The sequence below is a fragment of the Myotis myotis genome, unplaced genomic scaffold (assembly GCF_014108235.1).
Source record: "Myotis myotis isolate mMyoMyo1 unplaced genomic scaffold, mMyoMyo1.p scaffold_m19_p_44, whole genome shotgun sequence".
NCBI classification, from domain to species: Eukaryota; Metazoa; Chordata; class Mammalia; order Chiroptera; family Vespertilionidae; genus Myotis; species Myotis myotis.
The window spans coordinates 996,867-1,016,507 of record NW_023416351.1 but is presented as its reverse complement, the minus strand read 5'-3'; the positions used below and the strand labels follow the sequence as shown (position 1 = coordinate 1,016,507).

The 19,641-nt window shown below is 66.0% G+C and overlaps 2 protein-coding genes across 3 annotated transcripts; one reads left to right on the top strand and one right to left on the bottom strand.

The window, feature by feature from the left end:
* Nucleotides 1-2,645: 2,645 nt before the first annotated feature.
* Nucleotides 2,646-9,662, bottom strand: SAPCD2 (suppressor APC domain containing 2). Of its 2 annotated transcripts, XR_004967251.1 has the most exons (7): nt 8,981-9,662; nt 7,216-7,328; nt 6,588-6,734; nt 6,186-6,293; nt 5,990-6,112; nt 5,278-5,920; nt 2,646-4,518 (listed from the first exon to the last, which is right to left on the bottom strand). XR_004967251.1 is itself a non-coding variant. In XM_036307013.1 (6 exons), the coding sequence occupies exons 1-6, from the start codon at nt 9,564-9,566 to the stop codon at nt 5,792-5,794; spliced, it is 1,206 nt and encodes a 401-aa protein (XP_036162906.1). In that variant the 5' UTR covers nt 9,567-9,662; the 3' UTR covers nt 2,646-5,791. The 2 variants fall into 2 exon arrangements, 1 of the variants encoding a protein (XP_036162906.1); XM_036307013.1 differs by having other exon boundaries at nt 2,646-5,920.
* Nucleotides 9,663-12,799: 3,137 nt separating this feature from the next.
* Nucleotides 12,800-19,187, top strand: UAP1L1 (UDP-N-acetylglucosamine pyrophosphorylase 1 like 1). The gene is made up of 9 exons (XM_036306910.1): nt 12,800-13,156; nt 13,812-14,016; nt 14,195-14,370; nt 14,636-14,808; nt 14,912-15,105; nt 15,783-15,923; nt 16,307-16,492; nt 16,980-17,046; nt 17,468-19,187. Exons 1-9 carry the CDS (start codon nt 12,868-12,870, stop codon nt 17,549-17,551), a joined length of 1,515 nt encoding a protein of 504 aa, XP_036162803.1. The 5' UTR covers nt 12,800-12,867; the 3' UTR covers nt 17,552-19,187.
* The last annotated feature ends 454 nt before the right edge of the window (nt 19,188-19,641 follow it).

Genomic DNA, 19,641 nt, shown 5'->3' with positions numbered 1-19,641 from the left:
GCGGGGAGCTCACAGCTGAGGGGTGTGAAGCCTGCCCTGGGTCCCAGGGGTCCCAGGGGTCCCAGGGGTCCCAGGACCGAGGGGAGGACCGAGGGGAGGACAGAGGCCGAGAAACCTCCGGGGCGGCCAGTGCTGAGCAGCCCCAGAACCAGATCGGTCTCTCCACCCCCAGAACCCCCGGCCTCTGTGCTCTGACCCCCCACATGCCCTTTCCCTGGCCAGGGGCCACCCCACTTCATGCACTTGGGGGACTGGGGATTCCAGCCCCAGGAAGGACTCAGTGAACAGTGGCAGGGAGCCCTGTGGCAAGACCACCCACCGGGAGCATGGCCACAGGGGAGGGGTCAGAGGGTGGCGTTTGATGGGGGCGAGGGGGCAACCCCGTAGTCGGGGTCGGTCGGAAAGGCGGGCACAGTTGGGCTGAGGGTCTGGGGTCACGGGCCCAGCAAAGGAGCTTTTCTTCCCACTCGGGGCCCTGAGGGAAGGGAGGGAGCCGGGCCTGGCTGAGCCCCAGCAGAGCCTCCGGGGTGGGGCTGGCAAAGGGCTCCAGGCGGGTTCCCCGCCAGCACCCTCCCCCCAATGCCCCCTCCCCCCAGTGCCCCCTCCCCCGCCTTTTCTTCCCCCAGAAAGCCCTGCGAGGGAGAGGCTTGCACAAGAGGCTGAAAGGAGACAAAGGCAGCCCAGAGGAGCCAGCGGCCCATAAAAGGGCAGGAAAGGCGGGCGCCGCAGGCTGGCCCCCCTTGGCTGCCCCCAGAACCCCCACCTCGCCCACGAGCCCCAGCAGGGCTCCCTGAGTCGAGCTGTCCTTGGTGGAGCCCCAGCAGGCCCGGAGGACGGAGCTGGGACCAGCCCAGCTGGTGGCCCAGGGCCCAGAGGAGCCTGGGAAGGAGGCAGGGAGCCAGTTCTCCCCCAGGAGCCGAGTGCGAAGGCCCCTCCTTGGCGAGGAGAGTCCCCCGTCCTCTGGGGGCTGGGGGCTGGAAGCAGGTGGGCAGTGGGGGTTCCAGTGGGAGGCAGCCCTGGCAGGAGCCCAGCGGGCGGGGCAGCCGTGGGCAGGGCAGCCGTGGGGAACCTCCGTGGGTGGGGTCCAGATGTGCGGCCCTGACCCTGGCCCCCGCAGGAATGGGCTCAGAGAGGGGTCCCAGAGCCCCCTCCACAGAACAGACCTCGAAGGGCAGGGACCTTCACTGGTCTTGGCTGCCTCTGCCTCAGTCTCCCCACTGGAAACCACAGTGTCCAGTGGCTGCAACGCCTACACAGGGCGGAGGCTCATGTGCTCATTCGACAGACGCTTGCTGAGCCTGCCTGTCGGCCTGGGCACCACAGGCTCAGTGGACACAGGGGACCCCGTGCTGTGGGCCCCGGGGAGCCCCCACACCTGTCCTGGGGGAGCAGACATTTTTTTCCCTTACAAAATGTTTTTTGAATTGATTTCAGAGGGGAAGGGAGAGGGAGAGACAGAAACATCAATGATGGGAGAGAACCATGGATTGGCTGCCTCCTGCACGCCCCCCACAGGAGATCAGCCTGGAACCCAGGCCCGTGCCCTGGCTGTGCCCTCCTGGTTCACAGGTCGACACTCAGCCACTGAGCCACCCAGCTGGGACCTCGTGATTTTCTTAATAACACTGTCTTTTCTTTAGATTACTTTCTTGGAAGAATATGGTATATAGTAGACATACAAAATACACGCTAATCGACTGTGTCATCAGGGCGGCTCAGGTCAGCAGCAGGCTCTCGGTGGTCACACGTTGGTGGAGTCAGAGTTACACATGGATTTTTTCACTGCTCTGGGGGTGCAGCGCCCCCACCCCACACTGTTCAAGGGTCACCTGTGCCCTGGACACGAGTCCTCTGGCCGGGGAATCGTGGCGGCTCCTTGTCGGTCCAGATGTGTCTGCTTCCTGCTCCATCCTTGCCCCTCGGGGTCTCCTGGGAGTGGACGGCCACGAGGTCTGAAGACACTTTGGAAGGTCAGTTACTGCTGACGGCGGGCCTTGGGGTCCACCTGGACGGGCTTTTTGCAGAAATCATTCCCGTTTCCGCCTTCCGTCTCGAGAACCGGTTGTCCCAGCCCTTGTCCCCGTGCCGGCGTCACGTGACGGCCTGTCTGCCCTGAGGTCACAGCTCCACCACCCAGGACACGCGCCCGGAATCGTTCCCTCTCCTCTTCTTTCCTGGCGCCCTCAGCTCTGCCATGACCATTTGGAACAACTTGCCCAAATGCCTGGAAAAACGGTTAGGAGTTCCACTGTGATGACATTGAATCTATACACCCATTGAGGGAAGTGAACATTATTTATGCATTCATTCATTTATTTAAAAAATCGTATTGATTTCAGAGCAGAAGGGAGAGGGAGATAGAGATACAAACATCAGTGATGAGAGAACCATGGATCGGCTGCCTCCTGCACGCCCCACACTGGGGATCGAGCCCACAACCCGGGCCTGTGCCCTTGACCGGAATCGAACCCGGGATCCTTCAGTCCGCAGGCCGACGCTCTATCCACTGAGCCCAACAGGGTGGGGCCATTCGTTCATTTTTTTAAATCCTCACTGAGGATATGTTTTTATCGATTTTAAGAGAAACATCGATGTGAAAGAAACATTGATTGGCTGCCTCCCATGTGCCCCCGGACTGGGGATTGAACTCGCGGCCGAGGTACGGGCCCTGACGGAGAATGGAACCCACACCTTTTCGGTGTGCGGGATGGTGCGTCAACCGAGCCACCTGGCCAGGGCGGAAAATGAACACCTTTTAAACGTGGAGTCTTTTGTCCAAAACCAGGGTTTTTTTATTGACAGAGGTTTTCTCATAGGTCTCTCAAAAAAGTTTGAGGTAATTTTCTCCTTAAAGGTCTCGCACATTTTTTTCTTAGATTTAGTACTTGGAACATAGTTTTAGTTTTAAATGACGTTCTCTAAGTTTTGTTTTTGTTTTGTTTTTGCTGGTTGTAGTAATAAAATGGCCTTTTTTGAACTCATTTTGTAACCAGCATCTTATTAAACTCTCAATAAGTCTAAGGCTTTATCAGTAAAAGTCTGGACAGCATTGCCCATAAGAGCATCACTAGTGTCTTCCTGATCAGGGGAGAATGCCTTCAACCTTCCACACCGACCCCGTTCGCTGAGGGCTTTCGTGTAAATGCGTTTCCACGTTTCTCACAAACATGATCCAAGTACAGTTGCATGTTTCCTTCTGAATTCCTTGCAGGCATATCTTCTCCTTTGTTTTGTTCATGTTGTGAATTACAACACATTTAAAACATTTAACTCGTCTTGCCTTGGGACTGACCCAAGTTGGATAGACACTCTCTTTGTTGCTGGAATGGAATGAGACTGTATTTTTCCATTCTTGCAAAATCCCAGTCGGGGTTTGAATTCGAGGTTGCAAATTTCCCCCTGAGAACCTTGCACAGTGCCTGGCCGGCGTGGCCCAGCGGTTGAGCACGGACCCAGGAAGCCAGAGGTCACCGGTTCAATCCCTGGTCAGGGCACACGCTGGGGTTGTGGGCTTGACCCCTATTGTGGGGCGTGCAGGAGGCAGCTGATGGATGAATTCCTCTCATCGATGTTTTTCTCCCTCTTCCTTCCTCTCTGAAAGATCAATAAAAACCTATTTTAAAGAAAGAAACCAAAGACTACTCCTTGTTCACATTTACAAGGGCCTTTTATTTCCTTACATATATAAGTTATTTTACATCCTGACAATCCCAACACCTGGGATCTAGTCTGCTGTTTCTGTGGCTGCCATGGCGGGGCCTTTCCTTGTGTTTGGGAAAACTTGTCTTTAGCCTGAAGGCACTTGCTCTTCTGGGGGCAGAGGTTCTCATGGGGGCAGTTTGGGCCCCCCCGCCGCCCCCTAAGTGTCACACATTCTGGTTGCTTCTGGCATCTAGTGGGGAAGCCAGGGCCCCCCTCAGCACCCCCAGAGCACAGGGCCCGGACTGCCCCACCCTGAGCACCGCCCTGCAAGTCTGAGGGCCTCTCCAGGTGTCTGCCTCGGCTGGCGGCCTGGCCCTGCCAACCGGGGACCCTGAGGTCCTGCTCTTGAGGCCGCAGGGCCACACGGGCAGCTGACGCCGCCTGCACGGAGCACCGGGGCCGGGAGCCGCCTTCCCTCTCCTTCGTGCAGCCAGGCTCTCCCTGCTACCTCAGGGCCAGCTTCACGTGGGGGGTCTCCTGATGACAGCCCCAGGGGGAGACCTGGGTCCTGTCTCCCCAGATCCCTGGCCATTCTGACCCATCCTGGAGGGCCTGGGAGGAGCAGGCCAGGGGAGGCGGGGCGGGATGTTCCAGATGGAACAGCATGTGCAAAGCCCAGAGGTGGGAGGCAGGCTGCACAGCTACAGCCTGAAACCAGAGGGTTGGGTGGGGACTCGAGCCCGGACCCAGGAAGCACGAGGTCACCAGTTCAATTCCTGGTCAGGGCACAGCACTGGGGCTGGGTCTGCAAGTGCTGGGATCACGGGAGGATTTGGAGCAGGGGACTGTGGGTTCCAGTTCTGGAAGTGTCACAGGCTGCATTTGGGGAGCAGAAGGACCCCCAGTGAGGGTGGGCTCAGGGCCTGGGCTAGGTTGGGGGACTGGTCATGGGATGAGAGGGAGGGGCAGATCCAAGAACCATGGAAGAGGAAGACTTGGGGAGTCCTGTGGGCAAGCCCTCGGGGCTGGCACGGGTGCCCTGCAGGTCTGCCTGGGTGCCCTCCGGACTGTCCCGCCCTCGGACCTGCTCCCTGCCCCCCTCCCTGGAGGACCAGTCCTAGCCTCCTTCTGAGCCCTGAGCTCCTTTCTGAGCAACATGCTGTCTCCCCGCCCAGCCCTGGGGCCAAGCTGTGGAGGGAAGGAGGCCGCAGGTGGGGTGCATACCTGGCGGGGGTGCTTGGCCCACCAGGCCCCTCACGGCATGTCTGGGATCCCAAGGCTCCCCCACCCCTGGTGAGGGCCACACCGGAGCCACTGGTGACCACAGCTCGCCCTGGCCAGGGTGCCTGGGGGCCCCGCGGCCCTGAGCCGGGTCAGATTGCTCTGTGGATTGCCTGGGTTGGGTCTCGGCCAGGAGGGATGACGGCTAAGCCATGTTGATTTAGGGCCCGGAGTCTGTGTGGAGGGGCAAGCAGGCCATCCTTCCAGCCCCACTCCAGGCACCTCCATCCATCCCGGGGATCCCTGAAACCAGGTATAGGCAGACCCCATCCCCCGTCAGAGCCCCCCCCACCCCCTCCATCTGTTCCTGCTGAGGGGCCCCTAGTCGGGGCGTCCTGGGTTGAGAGAGGTCACCTGCTGGCCCTCAGGTGTCCCAGCCCCCACGGGAGACCTCGGTGGGGGCTTCAGGATCCATGACCAGCACGCAGGTGGTGCCCTCTGCTGGCTGCTGTCAGAAGTGCAGCCCGGAGTGACCAGGACCTTATACTGCGGCCGCCAGGGGGAGGGGAGACGGGCCAGCTGTAAACACTGGGCAGGCCGGCCGACACCTGATAAAACGAGATAAAACGGCCGGCCGACACCTGGTAAACGGGAAGAGGGATCCACTGACCGGGTGGCTGCAGCTTCAGGATGAGCCCGCACAACGGAGCCCTGGCCCAGGTCAGCCCCCATGCCCAGGCCAGGATGGAAGGGCACCCTGGGGGCAGCCCACCTGCCGCCTCCACCTGGGGCTGGGGGCCCAGACTGGGAGGCGGGAGAGGCGTGTCCAGGCCAGCCGGGTGGTCGTCAGCCTGAGGCTGGGATCTAGGGGCACTGCCCAGGGCCAGTGTCCAGCCAAGAGGCCATGTCCCTGCCCGTGGCCGTGGCCTTAGATGAAGGTGGAGTCCAGGGGCCCGGCGTCCTGCTGGCTGAGGGCGCGCGCCTCAAACAGCTGCTTGATGAGGGCGGACTTCTCCTGCTCCAGCTGCGTGATCCGCTCGCTCTTGTCCGTCACCTCCTGGCAGGGGGGCGGCAGTCAGGGCCCGCCAGGCGGCCAGCCACCCCCGGCCCCCCAGACGCACCTCACCTGCGTGAGGAGCCGGTTCTGCTCTTTTAGCATCAGGATGGTCTGCTGCTGCCAGCCAGGCGCCGGGGGTGAGGTGGGGGCCAGAGCGGGGCACGGGGGCCCCGAGGAGGCCGAGGGCAGAGCCTACAGGAGGGCACAGTCAGGCAGGCCTGGCACCCCTGGCTCAGCCTCTGGGGGTGGGGGCCGGGGCACTCACCGTGCCAGCACAGGCCGCAGCCAGCAGCTCCCCCAGGCAGCGGGCCACCTCCTGCACCTTGGGCAGCAGTCGCCCCAGCGGGCGGGGGCTCCCCTCAGCCCCAAACTCCTGAAAGGAAGCAGGGGAGGGGGGGTTAGAGAGCAGGGCCAGCCCGGGACCAGCCGCCAGGCCTTGAGGGGGCCCCCCAGGTGGCCCTCCTGCCCCCGGAAGTTCCTGCTCAGAACCCAGAGTCTGAGGTGCTGCCGGTCGGGGAGCATTGCTGTGGGGGATCCCAGCACCCTGGGTGGAGGGACAGCCGCTGCGCCCTGAAGAGGGAAGGCAGTCCCACGCAGCCTGGGGTGCGGAGCCTGGGTGGTGTCACTGGGGGGGGGCACCCTGCCTGGCATGGGCAGTGTCACTCACGGCGCTGGCCCGGCTCTGGCCCAGGCGGCGCTGGCGCTCCTGCACGCGCTGCAGCTGCTGCTGGTACCAGTCTCGGCCCCGGGCCATCAGCTGCAGACCCTGCAGCAGCACCTCCTTCTCCTGCTCCAACTCCGCCATCTGCTTCAGCTGCCACGCGGGGGCGCACACGTGCCAGTCAGTGCACCTGAACCCTCCCAGGCAAGGGCACAGCCTTGTTCCTCCCCCCGGGGTCCAGCCTTCCACACAGGCCTCCCCAGGGAACGGGGCCACTGTCCAGAGCTCAGCGCCTCCTCCTGAGGCGAGTGGTGAGCACACGCTGGTGGCTGGGCCCACCCAGAAGTGGGGAGCCTGGGGCCCAGGCTGGGGCAGGGGCAGCTGTGGAGAGGGGCCAAGCCCATTGCCACGGCACACCCAGGCCCCATCTCCCTGAGGGCTTCCTGCCCTGACCCTGGGCCTTTCCATGCCTCAGGCGGTTCCAGGCGGGGTGGAGAGATGTTGGGAACCCAGCCCCTTCCTGTCACAGGCCATCCCTGGGACCCGGCCTGGCCACCCCACCCAAGCAGTGGATGGTCCAGGAGACCAATCCCAGGCAAGATGGAGAGTCCCAGTGCCCCAGGGCCCGGCTCACCAGCTCACAGTCCACTCCGTTTGTGATGGTGTGCCTCCGACGTTCGCTCCGGGCTCGGGGGGCCTGCCTGGGGTCCCCCACACCCAGCTCCCAGGCCCTGCAGGTCACTGCGCCTGCAGCAGAGGTGAGCGCCTGACTAGGAAGCTCCACCCACAGCCTGGCTTCCAGGCCCCTCCCGACCTCGCTCCCACCACCCCAGCAACGCAGAGCTCGGTCCAGGCCTGCCCGCCTCTGGGGTCATGGGCAACTCGGAGCCTCTCTGGGCCCCTCCCCCCGTATCAGTGCAGCCCCGGAGTCTCAGGCAGTGGACAGCCCCGCCCACCCCTCACCTCTGTCCCCACTTGACTCCCACCAGGTCCCCTCACACAGGCCTGGGGCCTGTAAATGCATGTCCGCACATGACACACGTGTGTACACACATGCGCAGGGCGTGAGCTCTCTAAAGGCCAGGGCTTGCCCAGCTTGTCTCTGCACCTCCAGTGCCCAGCTTGGGGCTGAAAGGCTGCAGGTACCGGGGGAGGGCGGCCCTCTGGGCTTCTCCATTCCCCTCCTTGCAGCCGGGCCCTTAAGGGCGAGCTAAAGCGAGGAACACGTGGGGCCATGGGTGGCTGGCGGGGACCTAACTTCCCAGGTGGGGATCCCGTGAGCTTAGCCCTTGCTGTGTGCAGGCAAGGTGCATGCACATGGACAGGAGCTTCTGCAGCTCTACGTCCACCTGCAGCTGGAAGCCCAGGTTCCCGTGAGAGTGTCCTGCGGCCAGTCGGCTGCCGTGGGGGACGGGGCGCCTGCGCAGGGCTCCCGGGAGGGGAGGAGGGGTGTGGTGTGGGGGGCCCCTCCCCGGGCTCCCTAGCACGACCCACCTCCTCAGCTCATCTTAGAGGCCGTGGGAGTGGGTGAGTGATGCCAGTAGGGGTGCAGGTGTGCCTGGTGGGGGCACGGCCAGAGGCTGGCACAGGTGGCGTGTGGGCCGCCAGCCAGCCCTGCTCATGCTCCAGGCAGGCCCAGGGTTCGCGTTCCAGCCTGCAGTGCTGTGTGGCGGGAAGGTGCAGGCAGAGGGAGGCTGGGGGTGGGGGTGACACACCCCAGGAAACCTGGGCCCAGTAACACTATCCAGTCCAATGCGGCTCCCAGTCCCCACCCAACAGCACCCTAGACCTCCAGCTGGGAGGCCAGTGGGCAGAGAGGGGTGGAGTCCAGAGAGGCTGGCAAGCAGCGGGTGGCACAGAAAGCGCTGGACGCTGCCCCCGGGGGAGCTCATCAGCCACAGTGCAGGTCCTGCTCCCGGGGCGAGCAGGGGCACTCAGCCATCGCCGGCCCTGCCCAAGGCGGGGAGCCTGCTAGCCACCCCCAGCGGCTGTGGTCTGCCTCCTGGGCGCAGGGGCTGAACCCTCCTGCCAGCGGTCAGACTGAGAAGGACTAGGAGGCAGAGGGCCCTCTCTCGCCTGCACTGGGGCGAAAGGCCGCCGCCCAGCAGTCACAGCCAGGAGGCCGAGGGCCGGGTGTAGGGCAGGCATGAGGTGGAGACCCTCTCAGAGATGCTGTCCCCAGGCCCGGCTCCTGTTCGGTACCGAGCGGGTTCCTGGTGGCCTCGCTGTGGTGGGGGAGGACCAGCCCAGCCCCTGGCCCCTGAGCTCAGAGATGGGCAGAGGCCCCTTTCCCCGCCCCGCCCCGCCCCCGGTGGGAGATGCCCGGGCTGCACGTCTCCGGCTCCGGTCTAAGCTGCGGCCCGGGCTGAGGAGCCACCCGGCGAGCCGCCGGCACTCACCCGCGTCCGAGCTCGGGCTGCGCTCCAGCGCCGTGCCCTGCGGCCGCTCGGGCTCCGCCAGGCCGGGCGCCGCCTCCGCCGGGACGCACAGCTTCTCCAGGCTCCGGGCCGCGCCGCCGGGGCCGACCGCCGGGGGGCGCGCGCCCAGCGGCAGGGGCTTCCTCTCCAGGACGGTCCGCGGCTCCTCCGCGGGCGCGAACACCAGGCGCTGCGGGGGCGGCGGCGGCGGCTGGCCCCCGGGCCGTGCGGGGCCGCCTCCCCGGGCCGCGGCGCGCGCCGGACCCCGCGGGCCGCCGTCGGCGCTTCCCAGCGAGGCGCGCAGGCCGGCCACGAAGCGCTCGAAGGTCAGGTAGCCGCTGTCCGGGGCCACCTGGCGCAGGCCCTCGAGGACGCCGCGGGGCAGCTCGCGCGTGTCGGCGCCCCGCCAGCGGGACTCGATCTCGCGCAGGTGCACGTAGCCGCGCCGCCGGTCGTCCAGGATGTCGAAGAGGGTGCGCAGGCTCTGCAGGAAGGCGCGCGGCAGCCCCTCGGTGCCGGGCGCGGCGGGCGGCGCGCGGCCCGGCTCGGCCATCGCGGCTCCGGCCATGGGCCTGCCGGCCGGGCGCTGTCCTGGACCCGCCCCCGGCTGGGTCCCCGCGCGGCCCGACGGCGGGGCCCGGCGGGCGCACGCAGCCCGTGCCGACAATAGCGGCTACTTTTTGAATGGGCCTCCGCGTGGCGTCAGCGCTCATTAGCATCCGCGGCGGCCATTGGCCGAGGCTGGCCCATCTCCCCCGCGATTGGCTGCGAGGCCGCCAGCCCGGTTTGATTTTCCTGCGCAGGGGCCCGCGCCCCGGCCGCTCCTGCCGCCTTCCCGGGAGGGGCCGGGGCCGGGGGCGCGCGGAGGCCCGGGCGGCAGAGGCGGGTCCCCCCACTCCCCCCCGACCCCCCCTCCCGTCATGGCCTCGCCGCGGCTCCCTCCTCTCCGATTGGCTGCTCGCCTACCTCTCCGAGGGGCGGGACCGGGCACTCAGCACAAAACCTGTCCCCAGGTGGCCTGGAAGGGGTAAGGGTGGGGGGAGCGCACCCCTCCAGGGACCCACCTTCCCTCCTGCTCCCCTGGGCGCTCTTCGCCGAGGGTCCCCGCACGGACACCGCCGACTCCGGGGCCCCTTTCTCTTGCGCCAGGCGGGCCCCCAGAGGATTGTGGGCTCCAGCCAGCTGGGCGCTTCCCCTCACAGAGGCCTCTCTGTCCCTGCTGCTGCCGGCCCCTCCCCTGGACCCTGGGGACGGCCTGGCCTTTCCTGCCTGTGGCGGGACAAAGCCACTTTTTCCTGTGTCCCCAGATCCCCATCTGGTGACCGGCTCTCCCCAGCCCCCGAGGTCCCTGCCCCAGCCTCTGCCTCTGGCCGGACGCCCCTTCCAGCTGCTCTCCCGGCTCGCCCGGTCCCCATGCCCCCTGCCTCAGTCTCCCCAGACATCCCCATGTCCCCCGCACTTGCCACCCAGCGTTCTCCCGCGTCATCGGCTGCTTTCTAGGCAGACTGCCCACCCTCAGGGGTAAATCAGTGAAGAGTCGCCAGACACCACCCCAGGCAGACCTGGGATTCACTTGGCCCTCTGGCTGGCCTCTCTAGGCCGGCCTGGCTGGCCCACCTCCCTGGGCCTCTGTCCTTGGGCCCCAAAGTATTGGTGCCTGTGTCTCAGGTTGTAAGGGTAGCCAGGGAGTATCCTGGGTCCACTACGCCCCTGGGGGGCACCCCTCAAAGGCCAGAGCTCCTGTGTGGTAAGGAATTTAGGGGACCTGTAACGCTGGGAGCCTGGAGTCCTCCCCTGCCTGCCCTGGCTCCCCCTTTCATGGCAGGAGCCACAGACCCAGGGAGCATTCCAGCATTTGCACTGCAGTCCCTCCCTGCCTCCTCTGCTCCCAGCACCCCTTCTACCGCCCCTCACCCCCTGCCCCCCCATGCGTAGGGCACCTGGCATCTCCTCACCTCTGGGCCATTGCCCATGTGGCTTTACCGTCAGGAATGCCCTCCCCTGGCTGATTGCAGCAGGCACACTTCAAAACGCCCTCAGGTCCCTGACCCACCCTAAGTCGGGTTAGGTACCCTGACCCTGACCCTCAAAGCCTGCTTTCTCCTTGCTGAAGTGGTGGTCTCCCCGTGAGTCCCTGTGCTCTTTGGGAGCCAGGGGGGCACCCCAAGGCCCAGCATCAGCCCAGCCCGCAGTGGGTGCTCAGTGGACAGACGGCCGGCACAAGAGGAACCTGATCCTGGAGGCCACAGAGGAAACGCCAACCTCAGGGGGGACACCAAGCCAGGGTGAGGCCTGGGGATGGGAGGGCTGGGGACGGGCTCTGTGGAGGGTGCGGCCGGCGGCCGGCAGGTGTTGCTGCTGCAGCCCAGGCCAGTGCAGCCCGCAGTGCTGGGGCCAGACCGGCAAGAGCCCGAGCTCACCCTGCAGAGGAGTCTGATGCCCCACTGACCCTTGGTCTGTGGGCTCCCCCGTGGCCCCTGGCTCAGGGCGTGGGACTTAGGTGTGGCCCCTGTGTTCTTGGAGCCCGAACTCTGATCACTTCCTCCTCTAGGCCACTTCCCAGCCTGCTCTGGGCCTGCTCCCCAGAACCCTTGGGATGAGGCCCTCGGGCAAAGGGAAGGTGACTCCTGGGCTACAGATCTGCCCTTGGCAGGTGGCCCAGGAGGCGGCCTGCCTCCCTGGCACACCCGCCTGTGGGCACCCGTCTGCCCAGATGGCTCAGTTCCTTTCCTTTCGGTTCTGCAGGTGCCTCTGGCTACGCCGTCCCAATGATCCAAACCCTTCTGCTCACAGGCCCACTCCCACCTGGAGGCCGGATTTGGGGGTCGCCTGGGCCAAGGCAGGCCCCAAGTTCGTGACACCTGGCTTCCAGGGCACAGGTGCAGGGGCGATAAGAGTCCCCATGGCCTCTGTCCGGTGCAGGCCTCTCTGGTCCCACACACACCCTCCACCTCCAACATCTGCCCCAAACTGCCCTTCACCTGCCGCAGGCCATTCATTCACTCATTCATTCATTCATTCATTCATTCATTCATTCAGCAAGCCGTCCCTGAGCCCTCCCCGTGGTGGCCCAGCCCACTGCTGGGCTTGGGACCAACACCCATTCATTCAGCCAACAGCACTAACTGCCCCCTCCTGTGGGCGGGGCATGGATCAGTGCGCGCAGGGCAGTGAGCCGACAGCCCATCTCTCCGGGAGTTTACTTCTGGGTGGTGGGGTGCAGCAAGGCAGTTGGCCCCAATATTCTATTTCTGCCCCTATCACATAAATTACTTTTAAGTAATAAAACTAGTTTCTAAAAGTGGGTTCTGTCCCCAAATGGCCTGAGGGACTTTAATGCTTGTCCCCAGGAAGGTCACCAACAGAAGCTATTGGCCAGACAGCGAGGCAGGGCAGGGGCGGCTGCGGGCGGGTCTGGTCGCAGGGGGGCCAGGAGGACCTCCCAGGGATGCAGGGTGGCCTTGCTGGGGCCTGGTCCACCCTCAGCAGCCAGTCCAGCCGCGAGTCTGGTCTCTTCTGGGGCTGAGGTCCCGCCGCGAGGCGCCTTAGTAAGTGCAAACGTGGCAGGAGCAGCCTCTCCCGGCCCCCGCCCCCCGTCGAGCGCCCCCCGTCCCGGGCAGTGGGCAGAGGGGATGTATTGGAACGGAATTTAGTTGGCGTTCCTGGCGCCCGGCCCGGCTCCTGAGCTCAGAGCGACCCCAGAGGTCCCGCTGGGCGGGAGGGCGGAGTCGGGCGCAGCGGGGCCCGCATCTCGGAGGCAGGGGCGGGGCGCTGGGGCCGGCACCGCCCGCCGGGTCCCGTGACGCCGGTGGGGCCGCGCGGGTCACGAGGGCCTTCGAGGCCGGCTCGGCGGCTGCGGCAGCGACGACATGGCCTCGGAGGCGGCGGTGCGCGCCCGGCTGCAGCGCGCGGGCCAGGAGCACCTCCTGCGGTTCTGCGCGGAGCTGGAGCCCGGGCCGCGCGCCGCGCTGCTGGCCGAGCTGGCGCCGCTGGAGCCCGAGGCGCTGCGGGAGCACTGCCTGCGCGCGGCCGCCGCCTGTGCGCGCCCCCCGGGGCCCCCGCCCGACCTGGCCGCGCGCCTGCGGCCCCTGCCCCCCGAGCGCGTGGGCAGCGCCGTCCGGAGCGACCCCGAGACGCGGCGGCTCTGGGAGGAGGAAGGTAGCCGCGCGGGAGGCCCGGGCGGGGCGGGGCGGGGTCCGGCCGGAAGGGAGGTTGTGCGTGGAGTTTGGTTTGTCTGTTACTTCGTGAAGTCTCCTTCTCGCTCACACACTCCAGCGCTCCACTGCGGCGGGGAGCCCCCAGTGCTTTGTGCATGCGCACCCCTGGCTGGCCAGTGCCCCGCCCACAGGCGTCCTGGCAGCAGGGCACCCCGGGCTTGCACACTCCCACACCCTCCTTGCACACCCACATTGGCGCGGGCGCATTCCTGGCCTCTCGGCCTGGAGGTGAGGCGGGTGTTCGTGGAGAGTCGCCGGCTCAGCTCCACCGCACCCCGCGCCCCCCACAGCTGGGGGCCAGGCTAAGGTGGGGGAGACGCAGGCCAAGCAGATCAGTCAGACCCCGGGTTCCCTCTGAAGGATCCAGGTTGGAAGGATCCCAGGAGGACATCATGGAACCTGGGAGTGTCAGGGCAGCTTGGATTGGGGTGGGGTCCTGGCCAGATGAGGTCGCAGGTCCCTGGGAATGTGGCTCTCAGAAGGCTCAGCCCCCCCCCCCCCCCCCCCCCCCCCCCCCCCCCCCGCCTGGCTGGCTCTGACTGCAGGGGTGGTTGTGTGGCGGGTTTGGCGTCTCCTCACGGCACCCCTGCCTCCAGGTTTGCGCCAGATCGCCCTGAACAAGGTGGCGGTGCTGCTGCTGGCGGGCGGGCAGGGCACCCGCCTGGGCGTGACCTACCCCAAGGGCATGTACCAGGTGGGGCTGCCCAGCCAGAAGACCCTGTACCAGCTGCAGGCGGAGCGGATCCGGCGGGTGGAGCAGCTGGCTGGCGGGCGCCATGGGACCCGCTGCACGGTGCCCTGGTGTGTGCGCCCTCCCTGCATGGCCTTGGCCCCAGGGATCCCCCATGTCTCCCGGCTCTGCCCCACACACCCCTGCATAGTCCTGGACAGCGCCTAGCACCCACCCAGAGGGGCCCCGATGCCAGCCCGTCGCCGGGGCCGGCCCCCTAACGGCCTGCTCAGCCTGCCCTTCGTGCAGGTACATCATGACGAGTGAGTTCACGCTGGGGCCCACGGCCGAGTTCTTCAAGAAGCATGGCTTCTTCCACCTGGACCCCGGCAACGTGGTCATGTTTGAGCAGCGCGTGCTGCCCGCCGTGACCTTCGACGGCAGGGCCATCCTGGAGCGGAAAGATAAGGTTGCCATGGCCCCAGGTACGCCCCACCCTGGCCTGCACGGCGGGGGCAGGAGGCTGGGACCCGCGGGGATGTGCTGCCTGAGGCTGTGTGGTTCTGGGAGAGCGGCCTCCCTGTTGGGCCTCATTCCCGTCTGTCACGGGCAGAGCCGCAGGCCTCCGTGGGTAGTGAGAGCGCCTCGGGGCGCGAGGTCCAGCCCCAGGCGAGGGCCTCCTGCCTCCAGCCGGGCCAGCAGGCTGGGGCCCAGCTGGACGCTCACGGGGCGCCCCCTCTCCCTCCGCAGACGGCAACGGAGGCCTGTACTGTGCGCTGGCCGACCACCAGATCTTGGAGGACATGGCGCGCCGGGGCGTGGAGTTCGTGCACGTGTACTGCGTGGACAACATCCTGGTGCGGCTGGCCGACCCCGTCTTCGTCGGCTTCTGCGTGCTGCGGGGCGCGGACTGTGGCGCCAAGGTGAGCCCGCCAGCCTCCGGCCGCAGCCGCGCCCCGCCCGGCCTGACCCCCCGACCCGGGTGCCCGCCTGCCCCAGCTCCCAGCGCGCCTGTCCTGGCTGCAGGTGGTGGAGAAGGCGTACCCTGAGGAGCCCGTGGGCGTGGTGTGCCTGGTGGACGGCGCCCCCCAGGTGGTGGAGTACAGCGAGATCAGCCCCGAGACCGCCCGGCTCCGTGCGCCCGGCGGGGGCCTGCTCTACAGCGCCGGCAACATCTGCAACCACTTCTTCACACGCAGCTTCCTCCAGGTGGTCACCAGGTGCGCGGGGTGGGCTGGCCTGAGCAGGTGGGCTGTGGTCAGCATGGCCGGTGGATTGCGGTGGGGAAAGGTTCTTGGCGTTTAAAGAAGCCAGCGGGCCCGGCTGGCGGGGCTCAGTGGTAGAGTGTCGACCTATGAACCAGGAGGTCAGGGTTCGATTCTTGGTCAGGGCACAGGCTCGGGCTGTGGGCTCCACCCCCAGTGTGGGGCGTGCAGGAGGCAGCCGACCCATGATTCTCTCTCATCATTGATGTTTCTCTCTCTCTCCTTCTTCCTTCCTTCCTGAAATCAATAAAAATATACATATATAAAAAGAAATTTCTTTCGCCTTTAAACAAGTAATAATAATGACAATAATAATAAAGAAATCAGAGGCCCCAGAGAGCCCGGCGGCGGGTAAGGCTCTGTGGCCAGGTGGCTGTCCCTCTTCCTGTGGTGCATGTCCCCCCCGGCACCATCTCTGCCCCAGGGGCCACATCACCTGGGCAGGGAGGAGGGCGCCTGGCTCTCGGGCCAGGGAATGGCGAGGGTACCTGTGCCCTCCAGGGACCCTGCTCGGCTCCCACCACCGGGTGCCCGCAGGACCCACCTGCCACCGGCCCCGCTGGCTGGGAGCCCTCAGGGGTCCTGTCTGAACTGCGTCTGCCTCCTTGCCCCACCCCCACCCCGTCCCGCAGGGAGTTCGAGCCCTTGCTGCAGCCGCACGTGGCTGTGAAGAAGGTCCCGTACGTGGACGAGGAGGGGAATCTGGTGAAGCCGCTCAAACCCAACGGGATCAAGATGGAGAAGTTCGTGTTCGACGTGTTCCCGTTTGCTGAGTTAGTGGCCGCAGTCATTTCCTTTGTCCGTCTTCCCTCCCGCTCTGGTGGGGGTTCCCAGGCCCAGTTGGGCGGGAATGTGGAGGCTGAGGTGGGGGCACAGTGGGGGTGCCCCCTCGCAGTGGGGAGCTGGGGGGCTACAGGCAGGTCTCGGGGAGACGGTCAGAGGAAGCGGCCCCCTTCAGGGGGGGCGTAGGGAACATTGGGGGCCGTGGACTTTGGGGGAACCCTGGCCCTTCCTGAGCCCTCGTCTGTGGTTTCCAGGTCAGGGTGCTGGGGCTCTGGGGGAGGACTCCAGGCCGCACCACGGGCCCTCTCGGGGCCTGCTGCTCTGGAATGGGGTCCGTGAGCCAGGACGTGGGTCACCAGCTCTTCCCCCCCAGGAACTTCGTGGCCTTCGAGGTGCTGCGGGAGGAGGAGTTCTCCCCTCTGAAGAACGCTGACTCGGCCGACAGGGACAGCCCCACCACGGCCCGGCGGGCCCTGCTCGCCCAGCACCTCCGCTGGGCCCTGCAGGCGGGGGCCCGGTTCGTGGACGCACACGGGGCCCGGCTCCCGGAGCTGGCCAGGTGAGGGCGGGCCCAGCTCGGCCAGACAGTGACCACCCCGAGCGGGTGGCCCCGGGGAAGGTCTGCTCGGCCCCGGGGAAGGGGGGAGCGTGCAGCCTCACCTGGCTCGCTCGTGAGCTTGGAAGCCAGGACCCAGGCAGGGCATTCAGAAAGCGGCAAGGGAGGTCGCTTTTTAGGGCCAGGAAAGGAAAGAACATTCGATTTCTATTTCTTCGGTCGCCCACAGCCAGCACCTGAAGCTGGGGTCCCAGGCTCTGGGAGGAATGCCGCGGGGAGGGGATTGGGTCCCAGCCCAAATCGGGGCCTGTCACTCGGGCAGGGGCAGCGTGCTCAGGGCTCTGGGTGTCCTGGCAGAGAGATGACCGAGAAAAGGACTGTGGGGAGCTGGGCGTGTGGTGGTCAGCTGGGCCACACAGGACAGGGCTGGCTCCCATGGGCGGGGGCGGGGGGCGCACCCTGAGCAGATGCTGACCAGTGGCCCCCTCAGCCTGCCTAGCGGTGGAGAGCCCCCGGCCGTCTGTGAGATCTCGCCGTTGGTGTCCTACTCTGGAGAGGTGAGTGCCGCCCAGCGTCTGGGCTCTTGTGGGGTCGGGCCTGCCTGGTCAGGGCAGGAAGACGTCGGGGAGAGGTGGGTCCGTGGGTGGAAAACCGCAGCTCTGCCTCCTTTCGGGGGGGCGGGGGGGTCAGTGGGTCCTTAGGTTGCAGAGGACCTTCCTGGACGTGAGATGGGGGTGGGGTGGAGCCCTCGAGGTCCTGGGGGGTGGGGAGAAGAGCCGGGCGGCGGCCTCAGGGAGGTGTGCCGGCCATTCCCCTCGGGGTGAGTTCTGGCCCAAGCCTGCTGGGAGGGCTCCTGCTGCCTGCGGTCCTGAGGTGACACCTGACCCTGTTCCTGGAAGCCCCTCTCCAGCTCCAGGCAGAATTGGGGCCTTGGGACCCCTCCTGGGGCCAAGAGGTGGACACCTGGCTTCTTTCCAGGGTCTGGAGGAGCACCTGCGAGGCCGCGAGTTCCAGTCCCCACTCCTCCTGGATGAGACCCGCGTCAGGGCATTGCAGCCGTGACGCTCAGCCCACCAGCCCCCGGGGTCCGCAGGCGGGTGGGTGCGGCCCTGGCCCGGGGCTCTGGCTCGGAGCTCGGGCGGCTGCCCGCTTCCCGACCATGGGACACAGAAGGAAGAGCCTTGGCTTACTCCGCGAGGGTGGACCTGTCCCCTCACCGGCTGCCATAGACACAAGTGGCCACAGGCCTTCTGTGGGCTCCAGTTCTGGGTGTGGGGTCCAGGCGGGAGGCAGAGGGACTCTGGACCTTGGACTGTGGGGCTGAGGGAGGTGTGACCTCATTGAGTGACAGCAGCAGGCCCTGCCTGGGAGCGGAGACGGGGCAGTGGCCTCCCTGGGGAGCCCCAGCCACACCCGGCTTTTCTACAGATGAACAGACCCAAGGAGAGGAGGGTCCCTGCCCCCCCATGGGTGACTTCTTTAGGGGGGCTCCCCCCTTCCTGGCAGCTGAACCAGTAACGATGCGTCTGGGGGTGCACAGCCCTGCCTGCCAGCCGAGGCGACAGCAGAGAGGCCTGACTCCTCACCGTGAAGGGCTGGCGGCACCCGGGACCGAATTCTCTCCGTTCCCTCTGAGGCCTCGGCCCTCTGGTTTGAGCTGCTGAGGGTTAGGTGCTGCCCCCTAGAACCTGTGGGACCAGCACCCTCTGCCTCCTTTGTGGTCATTAATCTGGAATTTAACCAGATGGGGGGCACCATCCCTCACCCAGTCTGCCAGCGGCTTCTGATCTTGGTGCTCACGCACCCCTCCCCTGCTCTATAGAGGGGCACAGGTGCAGCCCCCGTACTTGGGGCCACAGCACCCTCCCCGCACCCCCACAGCCTGGCTGAGGCCGGGGGAAGCCAGCTGGTCCTGGCTTTGCTGCTCTGGGCCCCAGCGCCTCCTTCCCCTCTGGACACAGCACAGGGCCATCTACCTCCCCGCTGACGTGAAGAGCAGCTCAAAGTGCAGCTGCAGCTAAGCCGGGTCCCCTGCCCTCCCTCCACAGCCCCTTCCAGGCCTGCAGGGAACCCCGGGCTCCCAGGGTGAGGGTGCTGTAGGACAGGGTCGGGCGCCGCTGACTTCTCATGGGCTTGGCGTGGGCGGTGGCTTCATGTGTGTCTGCACCTGGGCACCATGGCGGAGTCAGGGCCGTGCCCAGGTCTCCCAGGCTCTTGCAAACCTCAAAACCAAACCATGTGCCTTAGGACCCTCATCTCAGCGGCTCCACAGGCAAGCGGGGGCCTAGGGCCCAGGGGCCCACCAGGCGGAGGCCCAGTTCCAGGATCCTGCCCAGAGCTGCTCGTGACCGGAACTGGAACCCAGGACACGGCACAATCTCTTTGATGAGTCGTGTTTTCTGGGCAAACTATGGAAACAGCTCCCTTAAAACACACACACATTTCCAGGTAATTCTATTTTCATATAAAGTTTCGAAGAGCACAGAGGTCCCAGGTACCCCTCACGGAGTTTCCCGTAACACTGGTAGCTTCAGGGGTTCCAGGACGCCACCACCCCAGGACACATGCACTTCCCACCCATGTGCCTGCCTCTGCCCACTCTGTTCTGGAAGCTGGATGGTCCATCACCACAAAGATCTTCGTGCCTTTCTCTCTAACCCCAGACAACTGCTAATGAAATGACGGTGTTGGAAACATGGCCAGACTCTTGATTTTTTTTGCACACAAGGTGGCGGGGGAGTCGCAGTAAACACGTGCTGTGGTTGGCCCAGCCCGGCCTGGAGAGCAGTGTGGGCCCAGCATGTGTGGGGGGAACAGCACCAGGTGTCCATCAGCCGGACCTGCCCTGGGCCGGCTAGGAACCCCTTCTGCTTGCTCTGCCCAGCTCCCTACCAGGCTGCGGGTGGGGCGGGGCTTGCAACAACCTAGTGGGCCCGGAACCTGCGCCTTGAACGAGCTCCAGGCTGGGGCCCTGGTCCTCAGGCCTGAGGCTGGTGACCGCGCCCTCCTGCACCTGCATCCTCCAGGAGCCAGCGCTTCCTTGGAAGACGGTTGGGCAGGGAGGGATGCTGGGGGCGTCGCCGGCACCACCCGCACAGCTGCGTGCCGGATGAGACCTGCAGGGGCCTGAGCGGCGGCCCCTAGAAGAGAGG

Excerpts from the sequence above, each read along its gene's own strand:
- SAPCD2 (XM_036307013.1), bottom strand. The coding sequence starts at position 9,566 with ATGGCCGGAGCCGCGATGGCCGAGCCGGGCCGCGCGCCGCCCGCCGCG. Across the intron at positions 6,735-7,215 it reads ACGGAGTGGACTGTGAGCTG|CTGAAGCAGATGGCGGAGTT; the intron begins GTGAGCCGGGCC and ends CCCGCGTGGCAG. Across the intron at positions 5,921-5,989 it reads AGAACCGGCTCCTCACGCAG|GAGGTGACGGACAAGAGCGA; the intron begins GTGAGGTGCGTC and ends CCCCCCTGCCAG.
- UAP1L1 (XM_036306910.1), top strand. The coding sequence starts at position 12,868 with ATGGCCTCGGAGGCGGCGGTGCGCGCCCGGCTGCAGCGCGCGGGCCAG. Across the intron at positions 14,017-14,194 it reads ACCCGCTGCACGGTGCCCTG|GTACATCATGACGAGTGAGT; the intron begins GTGTGTGCGCCC and ends CCCTTCGTGCAG. Across the intron at positions 16,493-16,979 it reads CGGCTCCCGGAGCTGGCCAG|CCTGCCTAGCGGTGGAGAGC; the intron begins GTGAGGGCGGGC and ends TGGCCCCCTCAG.